At 43.1% G+C, this 24,381-nt stretch overlaps 1 protein-coding gene and 1 long non-coding RNA gene across 51 annotated transcripts; both read right to left on the minus strand.

Annotated features, from left to right (window-relative positions):
- Positions 1-4,476: 4,476 nt before the first annotated feature.
- On the minus strand, positions 4,477-15,446 carry LOC123052299 (uncharacterized). Of its 50 annotated transcripts, none has more exons than XR_006424596.1 (11): positions 15,045-15,412; positions 14,859-14,944; positions 14,559-14,610; positions 14,222-14,475; positions 13,171-13,456; positions 12,366-13,099; positions 11,475-11,594; positions 11,188-11,247; positions 6,515-8,445; positions 5,622-6,422; positions 4,477-4,923 (listed from the first exon to the last, which is right to left on the minus strand). It is a non-coding gene; the product is annotated as an uncharacterized lncRNA (long non-coding RNA). The 50 variants fall into 50 exon arrangements; XR_006424597.1 differs by having other exon boundaries at positions 14,222-14,483; XR_006424593.1 differs by having other exon boundaries at positions 14,559-14,621.
- A 2,747-nt stretch (positions 15,447-18,193) lies between these two features.
- On the minus strand, positions 18,194-24,344 carry LOC123052301 (major facilitator superfamily domain-containing protein 12; the record flags this gene model as incomplete). Its single annotated transcript, XM_044475434.1, is given in 13 exon segments — positions 18,194-18,730; positions 18,982-19,114; positions 19,573-19,731; positions 19,839-19,889; positions 20,294-20,353; positions 21,178-21,304; positions 21,436-21,515; positions 21,600-21,674; positions 21,760-21,835; positions 21,925-22,121; positions 22,283-22,352; positions 23,182-23,383; positions 24,226-24,344. Coding segments are annotated over 12 exon segments (1,368 nt in total). The 3' UTR covers positions 18,194-18,560.
- Positions 24,345-24,381: the final 37 nt, after the last annotated feature.

The raw sequence follows: 24,381 nt of genomic DNA on the forward strand, positions 1-24,381 counted from the left end.
ATTTAGACTTAACATCTTTATTTGTTGTAGGGCATGGCTTCCTCCGGTTCCATGACGAGGCCACCGTGTGCTCACCAAGAAGACATGCCACACAAGTGGAAGGACGCATCTTTGGACAAGGTGAAGGAGAAAGATGTGAAGATTTCGCCATGTTGGTGTGGAGATGTTTGCAAGGTGAAGGAGTCCACCGACCGAAAGAAGTCATGGACCGAAGGAAGGAGATATTTTGTTTGCCCCAATTATGCTTACGATCGTGCGCTTCCAACTAACGCCTATGACCTTCCACCGGTATGCTAGAGAAGTAACATGTTACTCTCAAATGTGTGTCAACACTAACATCCGTTTTATATGCAGTCACCGCCTCCTCTATGCAAGTACTTCAGCTGGAAGACATGAAGTGCCAAAAGATATCCAAAAGGACCAATTAGAAGATTGTCTTAGGCGCCAGCGACTATTCGAAGAAAGGTTTCAAAGAGGCTTGGAGGAAGAGCGTCGTCAGAAAGAGAGGATGGAGCGGAAGCAACGCGAGGAGGAGAGGGCATGCCAAGCGAAGCTTGCTCGTGAGGAGGAGAGGGCAAGAAAGCTTGCAAAAGCTCGCAAGGCACAAGAGGAGGATGAGGCACGTGACAAGAAGGGGAAATGGCCCCGTATGACTCAGTAAAGCCTTTGCTTCGGTGGACTCGTCATGTAACCGGATGAAGCCATGCCAAATTTATCATGAACTATGTAGTACTAAGGCAAGAAGCCATGTGTCGTGAACTTGTTGTGAATGAATTTGCCATTTGTATTGAATTTGTTGTTTAGATGTTTTCAAGGTATCGTGATAACTTTAGTTTGTCAGCAATTCATGTGATTTGTCAGCAATTCATGTGATGATTTTATTTATAAACTGTTGTGCTGAGAAGGAGGGGCAGAACAGAGGATTACTCTGTTTTTAAGCCTACCGCCATAGACCGTGGCGGTAGGTTGTTGGACCCTACCGCCAGAGCCCATGGCGGTAGGTGGGGCAAAGTTTCTGTGACGAAGAGCAGCAATCCCTTGGCGGTAGGCTCAACCCCTACCGCCATAGGGCCTGGCGGTAGGATGATGTAACCTACCGCCATAGGGCCTGGCGGTAGGATGATGTAACCTACCGCCAGACAACGTGGCGGTAGGGTGTGTACATCTTCTGTGACGGAAAACGCCAGCGCCCTGGTGGTAGGGTTGACCTACCGCCACAGGCCAGGCCCTGTGGCGGTAGGGGTTGGTCCCTCCTACCCTTTTCCCCTCTGTTTTGCCCCATTTGTCGAATGTTAGCATAATATACCCAATTCTGTCAAATATTAGAATGATCATTTCGCAAGCACATACATAACTCAACTCAACATAGTTCATTGCATTCACGAATAACACATGTTCAAACTTATTAAAACATGACCCGGTTCGGATGACATCGGTTGAAACTAATAACTCATGCTCAACGGCACATTTTCTAAACAGGTAACATATTTCTCATACTTATCAGACGTTCAATTTGATCGTCACGCGCTTGATTACGCTTCAGTTGAAAGTCTGTGGATCCTGCCCAATGACCCAACACACCATTCGTTTCAAGGAACCAAGCCCATGCAGCACGGCGAGCGGGATTCTCTGACACGCCCTGTTTGATTGCCCATCCTATGACCTGCCCGGATTTCCTCAAGTCCATCTCACGGAATTCTTCTTTGCTTGCAGTGAACGCAATCTCAACTGCCAAAGCGTGTCTGCAAGCATATTCCCGGTCTTGCAGCTCATCAAGCAACCTCTCTTTCTCCTTCACAAGCTTTCGGAAAGCTTTTTTCTCCTTAGCATCAGAAAGTTCCTCGATAAAGTGATACTTGCTGAAATCCTTCATGGCCGCATTTGCCTCATCACAACTCTTCAACCATGCTTCACATTCCTTCTTCAAGCAACGGTGTCGCTCCGCCATGATCTTCTCACACGCTATGTTCATAGTCATGGATTGACTGTCCATCCTACATGAATATACGGGTTTAAGATGACATAAACCAAAACATAAAATAAATTAAGTAGAGTACAACACTTGGTTACTTGATATGACATACAACACCAAGTTCTTAATGAGTTCAAATGTTAAGGGTACAAATCATAGTAGTTCAAATGACGACCAAGCATAGGGTACATGTCATTACAGTCCAAATGACAAAGATTACATAGCCTCATGCAATTCTATGCGGCGTACGGTCCCGGGTTGCAACAAATAACATCATTTCTTTCTTTGACCCATGCCCAACGAGAAGCCCGGTTCTCGTCCGACGAGAATGGTTGGCGAACTAACCAATCAATGACCTGACCATGATTGCCCATGTCTATCTCAGCATATTCTCCCGTTGTCAAACACAATGTAATTTGCATTGCAAGATCACGCCTACAATTTTTTTCCGCTGTCTTGAGCTTCTTCATCAGCCTCTCCTTTTTTGTTATAAAATTTTCGGAACGGTCTTTATTGAAATAATTATATGAAAAGGCCCTACACTCCACATTCAACGCATCAATGGCTTCGATCCACAAATTTATCTTTTCCTCAATCAATTCGCGTTCACGGTTCGCCGCCGCCTCAGTAGAAGTTTCAAAGAAAACGAACGGTGCCATCCTACAATTCAAAAAGTTGCTATTAAAGTAACTTAGCTTTAATTGCTTTCGTAAGCCTAACCTAACCCCAATTATGTACATTAAGACTAGCACTAGATCTAGGTACACAAACTATTCTACAAGCAATTCTAAGCACATCATACATAAGGAAATCACAAACATAAACCTAAATGGATCATAGTAATTGATTTGACCACACCAAAATGATGAGTTAGGGTTTGCAATCAAATGAGCAAATGCAAAGTAAACAAAGATATCAACCAATCAAAATGAGGGGAAATGAGAGAGCCACCTTGAGTGATGAAAATGGTAAGAATCCACCGGAGAAATCTCAAACAAATGAGAGAGATTTGGGAGGCTCTTGTGCTTCAAAGAAAGAGGGGGGAGAGTTGAGCTCGGTGGAGAGGTGTGGCCTGAATGAGTGGTTGAGGAGGGGGAGGAAATATCCAGCCCCTCCCCACCTTATCCACCACACAGGACCCTACCGCCAGAGGGTCTGGCGGTAGGCTTCAGTACCCTACCGCCGGAGCCCCTGGCGGTAGGCCCTTTTCCACGTCAGCCAGCTCAAACGGCCGTCAATCGCCGTGAAAGGCCCTACCGCTAGGGGGGATGGCGGTAGGACGTGCACACCTACCGCCAGCCCCCCTGGCGGTAGGCAAAAGGGTCAGATCCCGAAAAAATTTCGAACGGGGGTCAGATCCTGATTTTGTTTGCAAAAAAGGTCAAAACACGAAATTTTGCCCCCTCGGACATGTCAGATGCCATGCATAAATTCTAAAGTGTTTGGTCCCGAGCACTCCTGTGCGAAGTACAAGCTAACGACATTAAAGTGGTTCGCTCGGGATAGCAATTTGAGCGAACGCATTTGGGATGGAAATTTCAATTTTTAGAGCTTGACAATTTTCACATTTTTTCTGATGCAATATTTTTTCTGATGCAATATGGCAATTCTCTTCAGTCAGCATGGCAATTTTTACTATTTTCTTTTTTGAGGCCGGCAATTATCTATGTTGCAATCATGGCAAATCCTTGAAACCACATGGCAATTAGACTAGCCACAGTGAAGAGTAACATACACTAGTAACACTAGTAGAGTGCCCGTGCATTGCTACGAGCTCATAATATGATAATGTAGACACAAAAATATCATCTTGATGGTCAATTTTAATAATAGTCACAAAGAAGATTGTATCCTGATTGATATTTTTTGAAACAAACCATGTTTATTATTTACTCCCTTTGGTTCATTGATTTGAAGATGCAATCAAAGTTACCTTGTACCCTCATATCGTGTGGCATCAACTCATGGAGACGCCTTTCATGATTATGGTTCTACCCATGGCTCAAAATTATAGACATGTGTGGATCGGATGTTCTAAATACATTGTAGGGTCTCATCCATGGAATATGAACATTTTTTTACTTATAAAACCAGAAAATTGGAAACATGACTTGCCACTCATGGACGGTGAATTCGACGATATTCGTAAAATATGGTGAGGCTCTGCAACACAAAGAACTCCTCCATGCTCTAAAGAAATTGTAGGGTTTCACATGTACAAGGGTATATAATTCAGTAGAAAAAAAAAACCAATTTTAAATGTTGGACATAAACTTTTAACAAGGTCTCCCAACAGTATTGACAACAAACTACATGTATATTGTTACATCAAAACGGAAGTCAAATGCAAGCATCTATAAATGTACATAGCAGCACCCTCATATAGCAATATGGCATGTACAACAAGTGTCGTTTCACAACTAAAATTTCCTTATATGTTCATAGGGAGTTATGTTTGGGATCCAAATACCAATTCAGAATAGGGACCACTTTCCAGCTCAAAGTATGGAATCGATTGGCTTTCAAACTTAAATGAAATTCTGCACATATTTTTGCTATACATAGAATCTCAAACATTAAGCCAGGAAATACAGTCAAGCTCAAGTGGGGATTAGTAACGCTGACTGGACTGCTTAATCATACTCCAAATTTTAGCTTTGTTTGTCTCAGTGTTTCAGAGAGCCCTTTTAGGCCAAAACTCCAAAAGGTATTGGAACAACACCACAAAAGGTTAATAAAACAAATATGAACCTTTTTATACTTGTAGCACCAGAAAACATGACTTGCAGCTCATGGATGGTGAACTCAGAGGATATTTGCAGAATATGCTGAGTGTTGTCAACACAAACGAGCTCCCTCGGGACCCTTTGTCACCCATCGAATATTTACCATACTGGAATCGGAATGGCCTTCTAGTTATCAAGACTTTATTTGTTCCATTGATGACACTGCTGTAAGGAAGGAAATAGAGAAAACATGGTAAACAAATTCAGACAATGATATCAGGAAAGAGAGAAATTGTGATTTTTCCCACATCCTTTGTATTTTCGGGTGAACTAAAATAATATTTGAACATGTATCTAAAATAATTATAATAGTAAAATTCTTAAAACAGAAAGATCTGAAGTTAAAAAGGAAGGCCGACCTGAACTTGCACCATCAGTTTAAATGGGCGTGATACCCCAGAAACTGCAGTCCACTATCATTGCTTGTTTGCTCTAGAGCATATGGACAGAGCACAATATATATGTGTTTAATGACCACAAGCTAACAACCAGACAAATCCAAGGTGGCGTCTAATCTTCGTGTTTGGGCTTATCGTGCTAAGGATGTCCAAAAGCCGCACTGCAACAACGAGCGTAAATTCTACTCTGCCGTCTAATTTAGGCGTTTCTCCATTCGCACAAATATAAAATTTGAATAATTCGCACAGGCCCCGAACCTTCTGCATTCCTTAATTTAATGTTCAGGTGAGCAAAATGCATGTTGTAGTTTCCCTAAAAAAAGTTTGGATGGGAGCGACTGTTGCTACAGTCACATTAGCAGAAGGAATAGAGGAATCTACAGTGTTATCCTTGAGATCAATATTGTTCATATAAATAAATCTATAGACTGTAAAAAAATAAATGGTGATACTTATCGACAGTACCTCTTTAGTATATGCGAGAGCCTGAGTGCAACTTCAGGTTAGTAGTCGCTGAGAGTAGCATGTACTATTGCAGTGCTCCTCTGCTCGAGATGAAACTGCACCTATTAGCATGTATTATTGCAGTGCCCACTCTTATGTCATTTGCATACTCAGAGGACCACCACCAGTGTTGCCTTTGAACTGGCTGGGGTTGAGCATAACACCTCACATGATGTCCAATTTTGTACCTGAAAGTAGAGCAGCTGCACAATTCTTAGTGTGGCGGTGTCTGTGACGATGATCAAGTGACTGTAGCTGAACGATAAGTCTGCACTTGACGGTGAAACATTCGACCTCCACCTTCTCCCCGACGGTGAAGAACTTGTTGATCTCTGCTGCCGGTGGCATCCTTTGATGTTGCCCTCAGGTCTAAGTGGAATGGCGTAGCGGTCGTCAGTGTTGTCGGATACCTCCTGCGTTTTTGTTTTGATTTGCTCGCTTTAAGGAACAGATTTATACCTCCTCCATCAATGAAACACACAAGCTGGAAAAGCAGGGAAAGCTTAGCAGTTAGCACAACTTCCTTCAGAGTCCATGTGGTGTCAGCATTATATGCAAATCCAAAAGCTGAAAATAACAATATGATCATGTCAGAGATCTTTATAATCAAAAGTATCTAAATATGTTGTCTGTATAATGCAGCCAGGGGCTAAACTAACATGAGCAGAAAATTTGTAAGAATGCACCTTCACATTCAAAAAATCACCGAATCACAGATCCAGTTATGCATTTATTTTTCTCGCATTCCGTAAACTTTAATTCCTGTTTGTTTAAACAAGCAAATGTGAAGGGAGATCATCAGACCAAACATCTTAAACATCTAGATGACAAATAGAAGCTATAAGAGGCTGTACCTGATGTACAACAATCCTTCTTAAACAGATCTGTACCTGATGTACAACATCTAGATGACAAATAGAAGCTATAAGAAGCTATAAGGTTGACCAATAATTCTTGCCCGCTCCACAGATCTGTAGCACTACTATACTATTGCTACAATTGAAACCTCTATTCTTTTAATTTTACTTGATTTTCAAAGCAAGCCGGTTGAAAGTGTAGCTCCGAGATTCCAGCTCTACATGGACCAAGTAAACCAAAGTAAGCTAGCTATGACTATAAAAGCTACTTTTAAATTTGACTCTCTGTCATGTCTGAATTACAGATATTTTCACCATCTTATCAAACTAAGTAAATACATCTGCGACAATGCTACTTTCTCAATACTTGAGCCAAGAAGATACATTGTGATATCAGAGAAATAACATTAACCTTCCACTCCGCCATAGGATTATATTGAAATCGTAAACCCAAGAGCACCACCAAAGCAAGCAACTCCCAGAAACGACTCCGCCTGTCTGATGTCTAGTCCTGCAGCTGCACGTCATGACCGCCGCCAGCGATGGAGGCACGGCCACCGTCATCATCTCCACCTGAGGCGTCTCCTTCCTCCTCCGTGCGGGTTCTCGCTTACAAGTCTCCCCCTGCCTGCCTCCCTCTCCTCCGCAGCCCCCGCACGAGGCCACGTGATCGTTGTCAGCTTCATGGGTGGTAGGGGCAGGGACCCGCCACCCATTCCGGAATCACGGCGATTCCAGGGAGTGCTTGGCTTGCCTGCTGTCCATTCATACGGCTCTGCGTCGCAACCACTATCATCAATGGAGCCACAACCGTTGTCCTCTCCGCCTCAGGCTCAGACATACATGAGCTAGATAAATCCTTATTACTCTCCACAAGCAACGTTGTCATGAAACATATAGGAGCAAGCTATATCACAAATTATTCTCAGGAGCTAGTTAAGTTACCAACAATCATTTATTATTAACCTCAAGCACTACTTTATTTCAAAGAACATAAAAATGAGGAAAATCTGAACAAACATAACCATTTGGATTTTGGACACTGCTGAGATCAATATTCAGATATCTTGATTTTTTAAAAAGCCTATCAATGCTTTTGGAATAGTTATGATCGGAATGGGCCATTTGTTCTGAGATTTGACGAATACACAGTATGTTCTCATATGGCAACCTGTACATGAACACCAACCTGCTGAGACCAAAAAAATTTGCGAACGTACTTGCTGAATAATATAATATATAGTCTGCAATCAAAATAGTGTATCTCGGTCTTTTGTCAGCAACATCTAAGATTTCGTAAGCTCTAACAGTAAAAGACCATCAAGTGCAAGAATTGGAACATGGAAGAAGCTTACGTGGGCATGATGCCATCGGGTTGTATGCCAAGATCGTGGTTGTAGAGCTCCCTCTATCTCCCTTGCCAAGCTCTCCCTCCGACCAGCAATAGAACAACTGCTCTTGCTGCTTTTGAACTCTCCTCGAGTAAACGCGGGAACTGAGATTGAATGTGGATGAAGTGATCACCTTGAAGATGCGTGGCTTGAGGTGCTTGGAGCAGATCCATCACGCGCGTGCCCCTCTACTCCTACGGCTTCATCAAGATGAAGAGGCTAGAGAGAAGGAGCGACAGAGGTCGTCCCCTCTCCCTCCGCTGGCAGACCCAAACCATCAGTTAGAACGCGGCTAGGGCGCGGGGAGGCCATGCCATCACGGATCAACAGCGAGAATGCAGGCCCTCACAAGTTGTAAGCGCCCCTGACCACCACGTCGGCATGGTTGAGAAGAGATGGATCTGGGCGGTGGTTTCCGGTGACGAGCGAAATAGAAGTTGCTTGTACCCATAGTAGCTGTGTCGGCAACGGCCATCACAATGAAATATAATCAATGCGTGTCGTCCTGAGTTCCTGAAAGTTTTCACCTGGATTTTCCTGGACCAATGAAGCAAAAACATGCACAATTTCTCAAACAAGGATAGATGAAGTGTGTGAATCAGATGCAGTATTAATACAACAAAAAATAGCACTGTCATCAAAGGATTTGTTAGAGTTATAATATAAGTCATGTACCCCTTTGTATTTATTCCGTTGTATAAGGGGTTTCCTGCATATGTTCCACACCTGTACATGTATATATATCGGCCTATGGCCTCATGGGAATACAAGTTGCATATTTCCTAACATGGTATTAGAGCTAGGTCAATTTTTTGCACGCCGCAACTCGTGCTGTTGATCCTTCGTGGCCGCCGCCGCTGCTTCTCTCTGTCGTAACGCCGGTTCTCCATGTCCGCTCCTCTCTGCTGTCGGTCCACCCAAGGCCGGCTCCTTCCCCGTCCGTCCCGCCTCTCTGTATCGCTCGCACCGCATCCTTTGGATCGAGCTGGCTGGCTGTCTCTCTGGATCAAGCCGGTCATCTCTCTGGATCAGATCTCCATTGGGCTGCTACTCTTCAAACGACTTGACACCGCCCGCCGCCCCTCGTTGGACCTCCCTGCCAGCTGCCGGTCTCCGCCTTCTGCAGCTCCTTGCCGCTGGATCTCGCCGCCAGACTGCTCTCCTCGCAGGATTCTGCCGGAGCGCCCGTTGCCAACTGACGGTCCCTGCCTGCTGCTGCCTTTCTCCTCGTCCGGCGGTTGTCGTCTGCTGCGGAAGCCCCTGTTACTCACGCGTGACTGCTGGTGCCTGTAAAAAAAAAAAAAAGAAAGGCACGATGTCTCAGTCCTCGGGTTATGTCGCACGTGGTGATTGTCGCTCTACATCGACTCCTCCTGCGACTTTCATCGGTGATTATCGTTCTACACCGGCTCCTCTCATGGCCCCCATCGGATGTGTTGATGCATATGACTCTATTGACCCGCGTCTTCCTTTGGCGCTGGGGCTTGTCGGCATGTGCCCTCGTCTCCTTCACCGGCCTCTACGGATGATGTTGGTTATGCTATGTCGCCTCCTCTGGCAGCTTCCACAGGTGGTGGTGGGCCTGGTGGCCGCTCCTCTCCCAGTGCTACTGCGTTGTCTACTTCGGCTATGTACTTCACCGAGCAGGAGATTGTGGGACTTCGTGGTCTGCTGACCGCCTCCGACTCTTCATTGCCGGGTGCATCTACGTCGACCTCTTCAGTTGAGCTCCTGACTGAGCAGGAGATTACACGCCTTCGGTGCTTGCTTGCTGCATGCTCTGGTTCTTCACCGACGGGTTCTGCTGGTTCTGCTACTGACTCCTCTGGCATTGTGAGATCACCTTCAACACAGTCAGGTACATCTCCATGGATTCTTGATACTGGAGCATCTTTTCATATGACTCATGATTCATCCACCTTGTCTTCTATTCGTGCTCTTGATTCTCCTATTCATGTTCTTACTGCTAATGGTACCTCCCTCCCGGTTAATGGTCGAGGCATTCTTAGCACCTCATCTTTTCATGTTCCTGATGTTGCTCATGTTCCTCGACTTACCATGCAGCTCCTTTCTGGTGGTCAGATTGTTGACTCCGGTTGTCGGGTGATTCTAGACTTTGACTCTTGTTCTGTTCTGGACCGTCACACTGGTGCTCTCCTTGGTGCTAGCCCCCGACACCGTGACTCTCAGGGTCTCTGGGAGCTTGACTGGCTTCACCTTCCCTCCGCTGCCACCGCCGCCAGTCTTTCCCCCTCTGTTGCCTTGTCTACCAGCTCTTTTCAGCAGTGGCATCATCGCCTTGGTCACTTGTGTGGCTCTCGTCTCTCATCCTTAGTTCGACGTGGTCTTCTTGGATCTGTCTCCGGCGGTGTGTCTTTAGACTGTCAGGGTTGTCGGCTTGGTAAACAGGTCTAGTTACCTTATCCTCATAGCGACACTATGTCTCAGCGTCCTTTTGACCTTGTTCACTCCGATGTCTGGGGTCCAGCTCCATTTGCCTCGAAAGGAGGTCATCGCTACTATATTATTTTTATAGATGATTTCTCTCGATACACCTGGATATATTTTATGTCTTCTCGTAGTGAGGTGTTATCTATCTATAAGCGTTTTGCTGCCATGGTTCACACTCAGTTCTCTACTCCTATTCGTGTTTTCCGTGCTGACTCTGCTGGAGAGTATATCTCCAAGATGTTGCGTGGAGTCCTTGCTGAGCAGGGTACTCTTGCCCAGTTCTCTTGTCCTGGTGCTCATGCTCAGAATGGCGTGTCTGAGCGCAAGCATCGTCACCTTCTTGAGACGGCTCGTGCGATGATGATCGCTGCCTCTCTTCCGCCTTTTTGGGCCAAGGCTATCTCCACTTCCGCCTATCTCATCAACCTTCAGCCGTTCGCTGCTTTGCAGGGTGGCGTTCCTTTTGAGCGTCTTTTTGATCATTCTCCCGATTATTCGATGCTTCGCTTGTTTGGTTGTGTTTGTTATGTTCTTCTTGCCCCTCGCGAACGCACCAAACTGACCGCTCAGTCTGTTGAGTGTGTCTTCTTAGGCTACAGTGATGAGCATAAGGGCTATCGTTGTTGGGATCCTATCGGTCGTCGGATGCGTATCTCTCGAGACGTGACTTTTGATGAGTCGAGTTATAATATAAGTCATGTACCCCTTTGTATTTATCCCGTTGTATAAGGGGTTTCCTGCATATGTTCCACACCTGTACATGTATATATATCGGCCTATGGCCTCATGGGAATACAAGTTGCATATTTCCTAACAGGATTCACTTACAATCGAAAGAAGAAGAAGCAGCACGATTTTGCTTGTCTCCGTCGGATCTGGACCAGATACCTGCACCATAAAAATACTATGAAAATGATGGCATAAGAAGATTACCCAGCAATAGAAAAGCAAACTAAATGTAGACGACTGTATCTTTATTGTTAAGATTCATTTAACAGGAATTTTCCGACCATCATGTAAATGAATTGCAAGAAATTTTTCCTGATATTTAATGTAGAAAGCTAACGTTAAATTATATGTTGTGCCATGAACTTATTACAATTTTCTTGATGTACCTGTATCATGGGATCCATGAGATTCATGGCCTAGTGATCACTAACCATGCCAGTCATCTGCTCCTGGGAGGTAACCCACCCATTGCCATTCCGTAACCTCTGAATGCAGTTTTTCTCCTCCTAGCATTGACATGGAGATGAGCATGAGTCATATTGTTGAATTCTCTAAATGGTTCATGCTTAACTTTCCAACACAAAACGAAGAAAAGATTTATTTGTAAAATTGTGAAATAAACATGCTGGCCAACACTACAGATAATACTACCATGGTAGCCAGGAATCATAATACTACCATGGCAGACAGTTCACGTTTTGTTGAGTACATACATGATACTACCAGGTCAGAACCTACAGAAGCAGGATCATTGATTTGTACTATTCAACAACACTAACAACAAACGCAACCCGAAAATTAAGTGGCTTGAAACTGGCAACCCAACCCATGAATAAAGCGGCATCGATCTGGAACGCAGGACAAACAGTGCCTTGCAGATGCAGTTTCAGCATAGATAAGCATAAGTAGCATATATTAAAAAAGTACTAAAAAAGGCTTGTGTTCAGTTGGACATGAATAGCCTCACGATTCCTGAGTCAGATGAACAAAGCGAAATCAAACCAGCACGAGGATAGGAGATCCCACATTGCCCAATTTCTACAATCGGCATCACCACACTTGTAAACAAGATAACAGATTTACTAATTCCAGCGCATCAATTTCTACATAAACAAAATTACCACATAATGAGATCCACGTCACTGGAGTTAAATTACGCAAATTTGGATAACACTCATGGGTAGAGGATAGCCATCAGTCGTAGTAGTATTGGAGGTTGTGGCCGTACTGGTGTCACGGCTCGATATGTTCAGGTGGGAACCTTTGCCACTGCTCACCTCGATGCTGCTATCATGTATCTGGAGCTCGGGGGGAGAGGCGGCACTGCTGCTTCCCATCTGCCTTGCATGATCCCAGCTGCCGAGGCACAACACCATCGACCCAACGCTGATGGCATGCTCGCAGCCACTTCCCCTCCTTTGATATGGAGCTGAGGTTGGGCGCAGAACCTACTCTCTTCTCCTTGGATTGCTTCTCCGTGGGCGACGAGATCACCCTCCGAAGAGGAAATATACAAATGATGACCCTTGGTAAGAATGGAATTTATCAAATCAAGCGAGTCAAGATGTAAACCTAATTATATGATCAAAATAGAACCTTTAAACAGTAGGCGAGTCAACATGATTTTAACTGACAAACTTCAAGCAGAACACACAGTTTATATAATTGTATAATTTAGTCATGAAAACTTGCAAACATACTTCCTACTTGTCTTCCTGGGAGATAATAAACCTTGTAAATATTCATCCTGCTGACATGACTTGTCATACTAATCAAACTGTACTTAATTATCCAATTGAGTGTAGGTAAAATCTTGTCAAGGTGAGGGGGCGCCCAGATCCGCAGCGGGGCATAACAAATCATGTGCAACATGTATATCTCTAAGATCCTCATGCACATTAAATGATATTGTCAACTTTTGTTTCATGTTATAAATCACCCTTCTTCTTCATCTTCTTCACCGCTATCTCCACTCCCCATTCCAAACTCGTCACCGTCGTTAATGGCACATCTGGCTATGAATCAAATTTTAGGCAAGGGGATACACGGTAGCTTCGGAAAACATGAGAAAGTTCAGTGTACCTTTAGAGAAGTTTTAGGGTGAATATGGAACATAAGTAGTTCTATATGTTCAACATAGAACTATGTGGCACACATTTTGGGAACTGTGCATTGCTCAATTGCTGTACCTCTATTTTTCTGCATTTCCTGTAAATTTTAGCAATACGCAGTGGCATCTGTGCTCGGTCCCAGGTTGAGCTGCATGACAATGGTAGCACTAACATTGTGATCACAAATTCCAGGGATATCAGTCGTAACATGGTGTAGAATTCAAGATCCCTTCAATGAGACAAATTCCAAAGTGAACCTATCATCATGCCAAAATTTGCATCAAAAGTCTTAACTTAATTTTTAGTACAGAACCATTATGGTGGACCTTCCACTGGTCAAAAGTTCACATACAAAAGACAAATTAAATACTTAAAATCTTGAAAACTACATCTCTTAGTATTTGTATAGACATTATTATTAACACATGCTTTAGTGAAAAGGTGATCCAAAAATTTGCGATGAAATTCTATATACATGTAGAGACATGTCCTTTATACACAAAGTTAATGGAAGAACGCAAATGAAAGATGGTGCTGAATTGCAGGCAGTCATGACACAAATTAAGCTCAAGGGGAGACAAATTCCAAAGTGAATTAGTTCCTTTCAAGCCTTTTCTCAGAGCAAGAACAAACAGATGATGAACTTCCTTTTGATTTTTATTTTCTTTGGGGAGAGAAACTGTTTGCCAAATAATCATCGCGAATCATACATAGAACAATTGCATCAATGGTCAAAGATTTACTTAGTCTCATAAATGTGGTGATTCTTGCAATACATATTTTTTAATTTAGTTATTGTGTTGATTTGCTAGGCTTTACTCCTTTTCTGTCTTGGAATTATTTAAATAATCATGTTTTTCTCCGATTGCAAGGAAAGCTGATGCTAAATTGCTTGTAGACATAAGAATATGCAAATTATTCTCAAAGCAAGTATAATTGCTTAGTGAATTTTTCAATAGAAAATGAAATGCAAAATATGAAAATAAGCACACAGGCATTTGCTCTTCTTGAGCTAGACCCACCTCAATCTTGTTGCTTCGTCTCCCAGCCGTTGACGACAACCACCACCCTGTCGAACCAAATGTTCATCTTGTCCACCTCCGCCATCTACCATACAACCACCTTAGTCCCCACGTCCTCCTCCTTCACCTGTACATCTCCACTGGCAGTGTCGCGCCCCTCGGGACAACCTCCAGGTCAATCTGCGACACCCTGCTATTGCTGCCGCTCCTGTTGGCTGGTGTGGCGATGCAAATTTATACTACTTCACTTGATACTACATATCTAACATTAATCGATGAGTATGCTTGTATTCTGTACAAAGGCTTATAAAATTATAATCCAGCAGTTGTTCTTCACCATGTGAATTAGTTCTTCTCAAGTAAAATGAACAGCATTCATGAACTTGCATCTGGACATTAACTGAATATAATCTTGTTAGTACAGTTCCATAGAGGGAACTACTGTAAAATAGAAAAATGAAAACATTAAATGGTGGATGAATGGAACCGATCATGGAATAGCAATGATATTTCAAACAATATATGTATCACTTGAATTCCTTAACTTTGAATACTGAACAGACACACATGAATCTGTCAGACTGATATGAACACTAATATTGTACACATGAATCTGCCAACAGGGCAGCAAGATGACCTTTGGCTTGGCGTGAGAAGCGACGCACAGACTGGCACGGATGAGATTGCTCATGCTGTTCTAGCCTCCTCATGTGGTGTCGCCTCCTGCGGCACAACAACACGCAACCAATTCAAAATCAGGAACTTGCAGATTATGAGTCCCTCGCGACTAACCTGGAGAATCAGGGGAGGATGTAGGGCCTACATGAACTGTGAGAGGAAGGAGAGGACTGGGACGTGGGTCGGCGACAGCGGATCCGACGGAGTCCCGATCGGCAGTCCCGACCCGGCGGCGGCGACGAAAGACCAGGAGCTCTCGCCAAAGCCCCCATTGAGGCCGTCGATGATGTAGCTCCGGACGGCGATGTCGATATGGAGCCTTCTCTCCCATAGCCCCACACCTTGTCGCGCGGATCCAGGCTGAGAAGGTGAGGGGCTGGAGCGGCGGCGCTAGAGGAGGAGGAGGCCGGCGGCGGTGGGATTGAGGCGGCGGCGGGGTTGGGGTTGGGGCAGAGGAGAGCGGCGGTGGGCAAGTGCATCGCGGGCACGAGGATTCGGGTGCGAGCGTCTGGCTAATTTCCGTAGGTTAACCGTAGTAGATTTTTTTAGGACGATTTTCTTTCACAACGGGCCTCGTGGTAGCATGCCGTTTTTTTTGTCGGTCTCGAGGAAGGAAGGGGGGAATCGCTGGGTAGCGGAAGGTGGGATCGAGGACGAAAATTAAGGTAGGACGAAAATTGACCGGCGAGGACTACCAACTGCTCCATTAGAAGTAGAGATACACATATTCCTAGACTATGTTATTACCTTCATAGTTAGTAGTAATTTCATGCAAAGCTTCATTTATTAGGTTATAGACTCATATTGCATTGGGACATGTGATGTTACAATAACTAACTAAGTTACTCAAACTAACCCTTTCCTCATTAACTCACTGCCACATAAGCAAATTTGTTGAGTTGGACTCGATGTTACTGCTGAAGTTACTTTTATTGTGGCTAGTCTTACTCTGTTGCAGCATGACACTTTTCTGACAATCTTTTATACAAGACGACGATTTTTTACTTTAGAAATGACAAATTCTTTTGCAACGGCACGACAACTTTATCTATTTTCATGGCAATTCTGGAGCGTTCGCCTGGAGTGGGTTTTTTTAGCAAACAAAAACATCTGTGCGTTCCTAACTGACGATCGTTCGCTCGGTTTTATCCCCGGAGGGGACGTCGGATGTGTATTGACGTAAAAATGTTGTTGAGGGCACCAGCAAGTCGCCGTCGCCTGCCCTCTGTGTGTGTACATCCGTCGTACTCTGGCTCCACGACGCCGTTGACCTAGCGCTGTCCGGTGGGAAAGCGCGCGAGGAGGCCCCGGGACTCCGAGGGAACGCACGAGTTTTCCCCCGGTCAAGGCTCGCCAGGCGGAGATCGTTGCGTATGCCCTGTCACATGGCCGGGCGTCACTACTGGTTTTTCTCTCTCTGGGGGGCATCAACCCCCGTCCCTCGGGCCTATATATGGAGGCCATTTGTGTTTGTCTATGCATTGTGCAGCGACACACACAGAGACAGACAGGCAGACAGACAGACATACCTTTGAGCAGATGAGCGCTTGAGCTGTTCTTGCTGTTCTTGTGGGTTAGGGTCCTGTGATCAGGAGAGATGACACCGACGCCGATCAGATGGGTCGGCTTAACCAGGCCATGCATCCGTCTGTTCGGAGTTGGTGTCACCTCGCCTGAACATAGGGCTCACTATCCCTGTCACAGGAGAGAGAGCACAGGTGATAATGCAACTGCAGCTGAGCGCCGCCCCCTCTTCCTCCTCCTCCCGTTTCCCTCCGCGTTTTCTCTCGCAGGTCAGGTCAGGTCAGCTGGAGATGCGGCCGTTCAGACGCAGCGGGCCGGCAGATGTTGGAGCTGGGCAGCAGACTGGCACACATGAGGCTGGTTTGGTTAGCCATGCATCCATGCAGGGAAGTCCCAGGATGAGCCGTCCCTGAAAACATGAGCTCCGCCGCGTACTTGCTTGCTTGAGGGGAAGTGCCAGCACCAGCAGCTCTTAATGTCTGCTATCGTTTTCTCCTGCAGGAGAAGGAAGGCGGCCGTGCAGCTCCCAGCTGAGCAAGATCTTCAATTTCGGCTGCTTTTATCCTTCGGTGTAGTAAGTAAGATCACCTTTTTTCTGATTGCAGCGAGGCTGTTGGCCTGCACTCTGTTCTCTGTTGGATGTAACCGGCCGGGTTACGGCTGGTGGCTTAGTACCAGTTTTAAAATAGGCTCTTGACTTCTGGCCAGAACCAACTAAGAATATGGTTGGTCGTAGCTTGTTTTGTGGCGAAACTTGCTTCCTTGGTTCTGCTTTGCCTTTCTCACCATAAATTTCAGTTGAAGTTGTTTAACTATGCTGTAAGATTCATGGTTTGGCCCATCCCTGTTTCATGTAGTGCTACATTATTGCTGCCGACTCTGCCGCTTTTCAGCGACATGGCGAGAGTTCTATCGCTCAAGAATGCTTAAATTAACTCGAAATACCGAATCCAGGTTCCAACATTCGACACTCAGGCATGCGTGGTACCGTTCACTAGTGCAGGAGTAGCGCAGATCTGCGGACACTGCAAATCAATGAAGGCCCCTTGAGGCCATAGCAAACATTTTCAGAGTTGAGGTGGTATCCACCTGCCTCCCACCCCGGATCACCAGTATTCCGGGAGCTCGCGGAAGAAAGCATAGGGCAGCAAAAATGTTCACAAATGGCACCTGACACGATGACTTCGGACCTGAGAACCCCGCCACCACGGCGCCCGGCTTGTGTGAGCTTGCGGTCGAGGAATGCATGTTTGTGGTATTTCAGTGACTTCACTACTGTGGTACAAAGAAAGAGTTGTGTGTGCACTTGTTAGGGTTGTGTTCGTGACGTCTTCATTTCGAATTTGTAGCGCGCGATGTGCTTGCACAGCCATATTTGCCATTGATCAACGTCGGCGTAACTCTCATATCTCCATTTGAAGTCTCGATGAGATAAGCATATCTGCATATGCATAACCCCTTGGGCATTCACAGCTCCACTTATTTTCAAAAAAAAAAAGCTCCACTGTTTAGCCTTTCAAATCAGACAAAAAATGGAACGGCCACCGCTGTCCTTTTGCCTTTTATCTTGAGATAGGAGTCCAAACTCAAGCACACCGCACAAACAAATGCTCAAGCTTTCAGTACGCATTCTAGCTCCGATTGTCCCCGACGCGTACCAGCAATAGCACATTATAGCAGGCGAGGCTGTTTCAGTCACCAAGACAGATACCGTATCGACCCTGATCAAATTTAGGATGAAATTGCGGTCACCCAGAACAATCTCCCAAGTATGCCAAGAAGTACATAGCCACAGTGGACGTTCAGATGGATTAAACTTTTCAAATGAATATACATACAGGCTTAAGGCTTTGCATTGTTCTAAACAATGTGACTAGGATCAATTTACACAGTTAAGTATGACCATTAGCAGGTTATGACTTATGTGCCACTTTCGGTTTATACTCAACGCCTTGCTGAGTAACCTTCTCTGTTGGCCACCTAAACTTCTCCCAGACTAAATACAGTATATTTAAGTGGTTTGGTCGGTGCATGGATTTGTTTCCCACGTGCCATATACGGTTGTTAGCACCTCCACAGAATATATGCAGGACTGGTGATCAAATTTCTACAGTACAAGGTGTGCTACCAGCAAGAGTTAGGCAAGAAGAGGCTCCACTAGAGGTCTCCGTCGAGCTTCAGGGAGGTCCATGGTATGAGCTACTATGGCTGAAAGCAGCGAGAAGACGGCTGGAACTAGCCCCAAACCGAGTCTCGTAACGGAATAGCCATATGCCAATTCTTGGTTCTCACTGATCTTGGTGCTTCCTGCCACGCAAAGAATGAAAATCTCATTGTGTACACAAATCCATTTGTTGTGAGTAATCATCAGTGCCAAGATACTACTTCCTCCGTTCCTAAATATAAGTCTTTGTAGAGATTTCACTATGGACCACATACGGATGTATGTAGATGCATTTTAGATTGTAGATTCACTCATTTTGCTCCGTAGGTAGTCCACAGTGGAATCTCTACAGAGACTTATATTTAGGAACGGAGGAAGTAGTAAGTAGCATTACCTTGATAGGACTCGAGGATATACAACGCTATGCCACATGACACTTTGTCAATAAAACTTAAAGAGCCGTACACAAAAGCACAACCATTTAGATCTTCTCCTACTAAAACACCTTCCATGCTGATACTTGTGACCTGTGGTCAATGGAGACCAAAGAGATAAGAGTGCTGAAAAGTGAGCTCCCAGCGTATAACATGATTATGCATCACATAGACAAATGTAGACATATTCAATTGCAAATCTTCAAGAGGCTATGAAATGCTCACAGCAAGGCATATACCAAATTGATATATATATGTCAGAAAGTATATGTTATATGTACTCCCTCCGTTTCTACATATAAGACCTTTTAGAGATTTCAATACGGGCTACATGCGGATGTATATAGACGTATTTTAGAGTTTAGATTCACTCATTTTGCTCCATATGTAGTCCGCATTGGAATCTCTAAAAAGGCTTATATCTAGGAACGGAGGGAGTACATATAACATATACTTCTAAGCCAAATACATAGGAATTTTCACCATGAATTTATACATGTATATTATACTAAATTAACTCTCTTTAAATTGAACCAAGGTTAGAAACATACTGTCATAAGTGCATTGGCCGCTCCTATTGTAATTGACAGCACATACATGAAGTTGTGCATTCTGCTTGGTAAAAGAACAATCCCAATACCGGACAATATCCAAATCATTGCTCCAGCTGAGAAGTAGTTTTTTAAACGCCAACCCGACCATCTAGTCTCCTATAAAAAATATAGAATTCTATTGAGTTGGTTCCTCCAAAGAAATAGGCTCCCCATTTAGTTGAGGAAGAAAATAAATTAATTGAACTCTAAGAAGATAGTCGGACCTGTAACATGACAGATACTACCAAGCTGCATACATAGATAATAGCAGGTACCTGAAAAACAAAATAAGCAAACACTACTTCATGGAAATTTAATTTTATGACATGTATCAAGAAACTATCTAGATTAATCAACAGTATGAACTGGATTGGGACCTCAATGAAAAAAGGAAAATATCACCAAGTAGTATCACTTTCAGCATTCAGATTATACTGAGAGTGAGCATTTAAGTGCCTGATTGGACACATGTATAGTGTAACTCATGCAAAGCAAGCTTACAAAATTGTCGCACCTGCATCATAAGTTCTATTGATTTTCTTCTTCTAATTCAGGCATTTATATTGTATAATAGCACATGTATCACATGAGTTCAACTTGCCCGAGGACATAATCAACATCAGGCCTAAAAAATCATAAGACAACTATTCCAAGAGCAAAAGGGGAAAGAAAATCTTACCAGCGCTTTGGAAGATTGGTGCATTCCCAAATCATTTATCACATAGAAAGCAAGAAATGCCTGATCAAATATATATAAACATTATAAATAATCTGCTATCCAGTTGAAGTTCAAACTTCAAAGAATTAAGGAGGCAAAATGAAATTATAGAGAAAATAGGAGTACTGCAATATAATGATTATATACAAAGAATGCACACAACATAAAAAAAAATTGCCGTTTATGCAGTAAACATATTTGATATCAAATCTATCCTTGACTGTGTAATACATATATTAAATTATGAGAATACCTAGCAGGAACTAGATATCTTTTGTTTAATGAAGAAAAAGACCCCAAATTCGAGCAGAACAAAATTAGAATTTGGGTGGTGAGATTTTACATCCATTCAAGGAACTAATATACTAATATATATATACATTATATATATATAGAGAGAGCATTTTCTATCTTTAGTATGTCGGTATATTTTAATGTTATCTTACATAAACTGAAACGAACGTAATCATAAGATAGTTACAGCAAAGAAAAAAAATAGTAAAAACCGATCAAGGGATGCATGTAACACTGCATGTGAGACTGAACTGATAAATATTTCATACTAAAACATCTAAAAGAAAATGCTGTTTAATAATTAATGTGTGAAAAAAATGTAGTTTTTCCAAGAAATTTAGCCATGTTTCCCCATACCATGGTACACCATTTATAGCGCGGTCTACTCAGAGTAATATACCTTAATCCGCAAGAGATGTCCTTTACCATACATGGCATTCATCAAATAATCTAAGGCTTGAAAAAGAGTAAGTAAAGTACAAGTAGCAAACTAAATGGAATGAACAAAGTTGTTTGGTCTCATAATCACGTAGCTTAAGATTACTAAATACCTGTGAAACATTGGTTACCAATCTAGTGCACATGTAGACTAGAGCAACTTGGTAGTACAATACTTTCTTGAACCAGTGGGCCCATGAAATTCTGGACAGGCTCTTATCCTGAGAAGGTTGATTTAACCTACAGAATTCAAAGTTAAAAACAAACTAAAAATAAATAAAAGGAAAACATACGGAAGTTAAGAACATTTTCAAAAGAACATGGCATTAAAACTTTGTAATCCAGATGTCCAAACAAGGTTTTCATCTTACCCTGGCTCTTTTGTTCCAATCAAGAACGCAACAACAAAACAACATCCGATGGAAATGGCCGTATAAGCAATCCAACGATACTGAGCAAAAGGATTCGAGAAATTTAAGATAAATACAAGAACTCAGATAAATGATAGTATATATTACTTAACACGAGAAAGTACCTGAACTAATACACTCACTGAGTGCATTAGAGTAAATATCAACAAGGCAATGCCATACAAGCTAAGATTTGCGACCTGGAATAAGCATGAAAAATGAACATGTCAGAGGCGGTTATTCAGATACCTGGACACAGTAAAATCAAGGCAGAGTAAGGTGTACCATGGTGAAGGCATTGCGGCAGCTCACTAGTGCAACCCGACTTGTTGGGTTTGACGTCATGCAGTTCACCATTGACCTTGGAAAATATATAAAAGATATACACAAATGATATGCTGAAATCACAAGAAAAGCATGAATGTAAGTAATGCAAGGAAGGAGCATTACATGTGAGCGACTTGGGTAACTGCCCAACCAACATTGAAAATAGAGGCAAATATGCTGTATCCAACAGTCTCCAGAGTAGACGAATTAGTCCCCGTGAGTTTGCAAGGCAAACAGCTACCAAAAACAGATGAGAAGGAAATTGCTACTAGAATAGATCCTCCTGCATGCCACAGTTTGAAATGTCCAAAACGATCAATCTGAAACAAAAATGATTCATTTATGTATCTACTTCGGAGCAATACTTAGTAAATACAGAGAAACCTAGAAGTGAATGCCTAAAGAGAAGCAATCAAACAGATATTATATCAGAAACTTATAACAATGCAGTAATATAAATCCAGTTCATTTTGCCTCATACCAGTTCACCAACAAAGATTGTTGTGAAGCCATCCGCCAACTGACCGGAAAGCATGACAATAGCAGCATCACTGCAGAGTTGAATAAAAGGTGAATTGTCTAAAAGAATTCTGAAGCAACAAGTAATCATTTCAAGTTTTTCAATATCTCAGGCAGAATATTTCTGAAAGCATGAAGTGTCTAAATGGTCCATTTTCAAATAGCATAACAGATGTTTCATATATGACAAATGTTTCCTACAACCGAGTGTAGACATGTAGTTACACCCACGTGTGTTTCATTCGTTATAGGTAGTATCTATCATACTGGAGTGTATGTACGTGTAGTATGTACTCCCTCTGTCCCAAAGTTGTTCTAAAGTTTTGACACTTATTTTGGGACGGAGGGAGTAGTATATAAGAATACTTGGATAGTATATATATACTACTTTTTAGGTAGTATGTTCCATATTTTTAGCATAATCCTTTTACATACAAATTTTTTGTATTTCAGAAATATAGTAAGAACTATGGGATCAATTGCAATTTTTCATGTAGCTCACTTTGGAGTATCTTAGATATAGTATATGAACATACTAAAAATGATAAAGTAGTATATATACTAACACATGGTAATATATGAGACGTGGGTGTAACTACACTCGGTTGTAGGATGTATTTATACATAATGATCAAGGGATAGTAGTTTTTTTCTGCAATATATATTATCACACCTAAAACATAATGGACGTTTAATATGAACTTATATCCGATGCATTTATTTGCGTTAAGTGTTACAACGACAGCTTCAAGGATTGCAGGAATGCCTTCATTCAATATGACTTAGCAACATCTGAAAGAACATAATATAATGATTTGGAGTGCAAATGGAGAAGAAAAAAAATCTAATCCTAGCACATACCTTGGACTAAGCCCAACGTCCGTCAAGAATACCAACAAATATGTAAACCAACAAGATGATGTGATATCATTTAGCATATGCCCAGAGCCATAGGAAAAGATTGGCACTCTTCCTAATGGCTCATCCCATTCTAATTCACTTGATGGCTCGTTACCAATCATGTTAACCATTACTTGACGTTGGCAAAACTGTGAAGTATCACCTACATTACAAAGGAACACACATTTAATTCACTGTGTAAATAACATGGTATCACTCCCTACTTTCAAGAAAAAGAATTGTACTACAAGTTTTTTAAAAGTTTTATGGCAAGTGGTGATAATGTCAGCATTCTTTACATGATGCCAAAAAGCATAAACACAAGGTCTGTCTGTGGTACTTAGTGCAAGGTCCCAAGCTATATCAAACGAGTATGGACTTCTTACTTTTACAGTAATGTTATTCAGCAATAAATACAAGGCATTGACCATATTACAAGTGACAGCTGGGATGGCATTCATATTTTCTGGACTCGAGAAGACAGTAACATTTGATTGGTCTCAAGTTAGAAGAGATCAGTGAAATTTCCAGGTAATGCAATGATACAAAAAAGAAGGTCCCACCCACGAGAGAAAGTGAAGTTCATTTTCTGCTTTCTTTCTGCTCCCCCTTTCGTCTCTCCCTCTCCCTCCTACCTGATCCCAATGCATATGCACAAAGGGAGCGAATTCCAACATGTGCACGGTGACTGTGAGCGGTGACACCAAGCAGTAAATGGACTGAACCCACGAAAATACCAGATTTCTGAACTTGATATATACAGTACAGACTAACGAAATCAACAAAACTGCACAAAGCCGCCTTAGGCAAGATATACTGTATTAGTTATCAAGCTAGGTCTGAAATGGCCAATCCGCCGTGTTTGCACGATACGGCCCCCAAATCAGGAAATCCCACGGTGGTCAACGAGAAGCCCCGACGGGCAGCAACCCGCCCACACAGGCCCAAACCAAACAAGAAGGCCCCTGGAGCCGAGCAAAGAGGGACCAGTGCAGAAGCCCTCACCAGCAGCCGCGGCGTGGTGATCGCCGCCCGTCCGTCCGCGCGTCCCGGAGAGCGTCGGGGCCGCCGGGGCAGACAATATTTTTTTCAAGGACGACTATATTTGGGAAAAATGAGGAAGCGACGGGTATTGAGTACGGGGGAACGTCGCGTGGACGG

Source organism: Triticum aestivum, chromosome 2D (genome assembly GCF_018294505.1).
Source record: "Triticum aestivum cultivar Chinese Spring chromosome 2D, IWGSC CS RefSeq v2.1, whole genome shotgun sequence".
NCBI classification, from domain to species: domain Eukaryota; kingdom Viridiplantae; phylum Streptophyta; class Magnoliopsida; order Poales; family Poaceae; genus Triticum; species Triticum aestivum.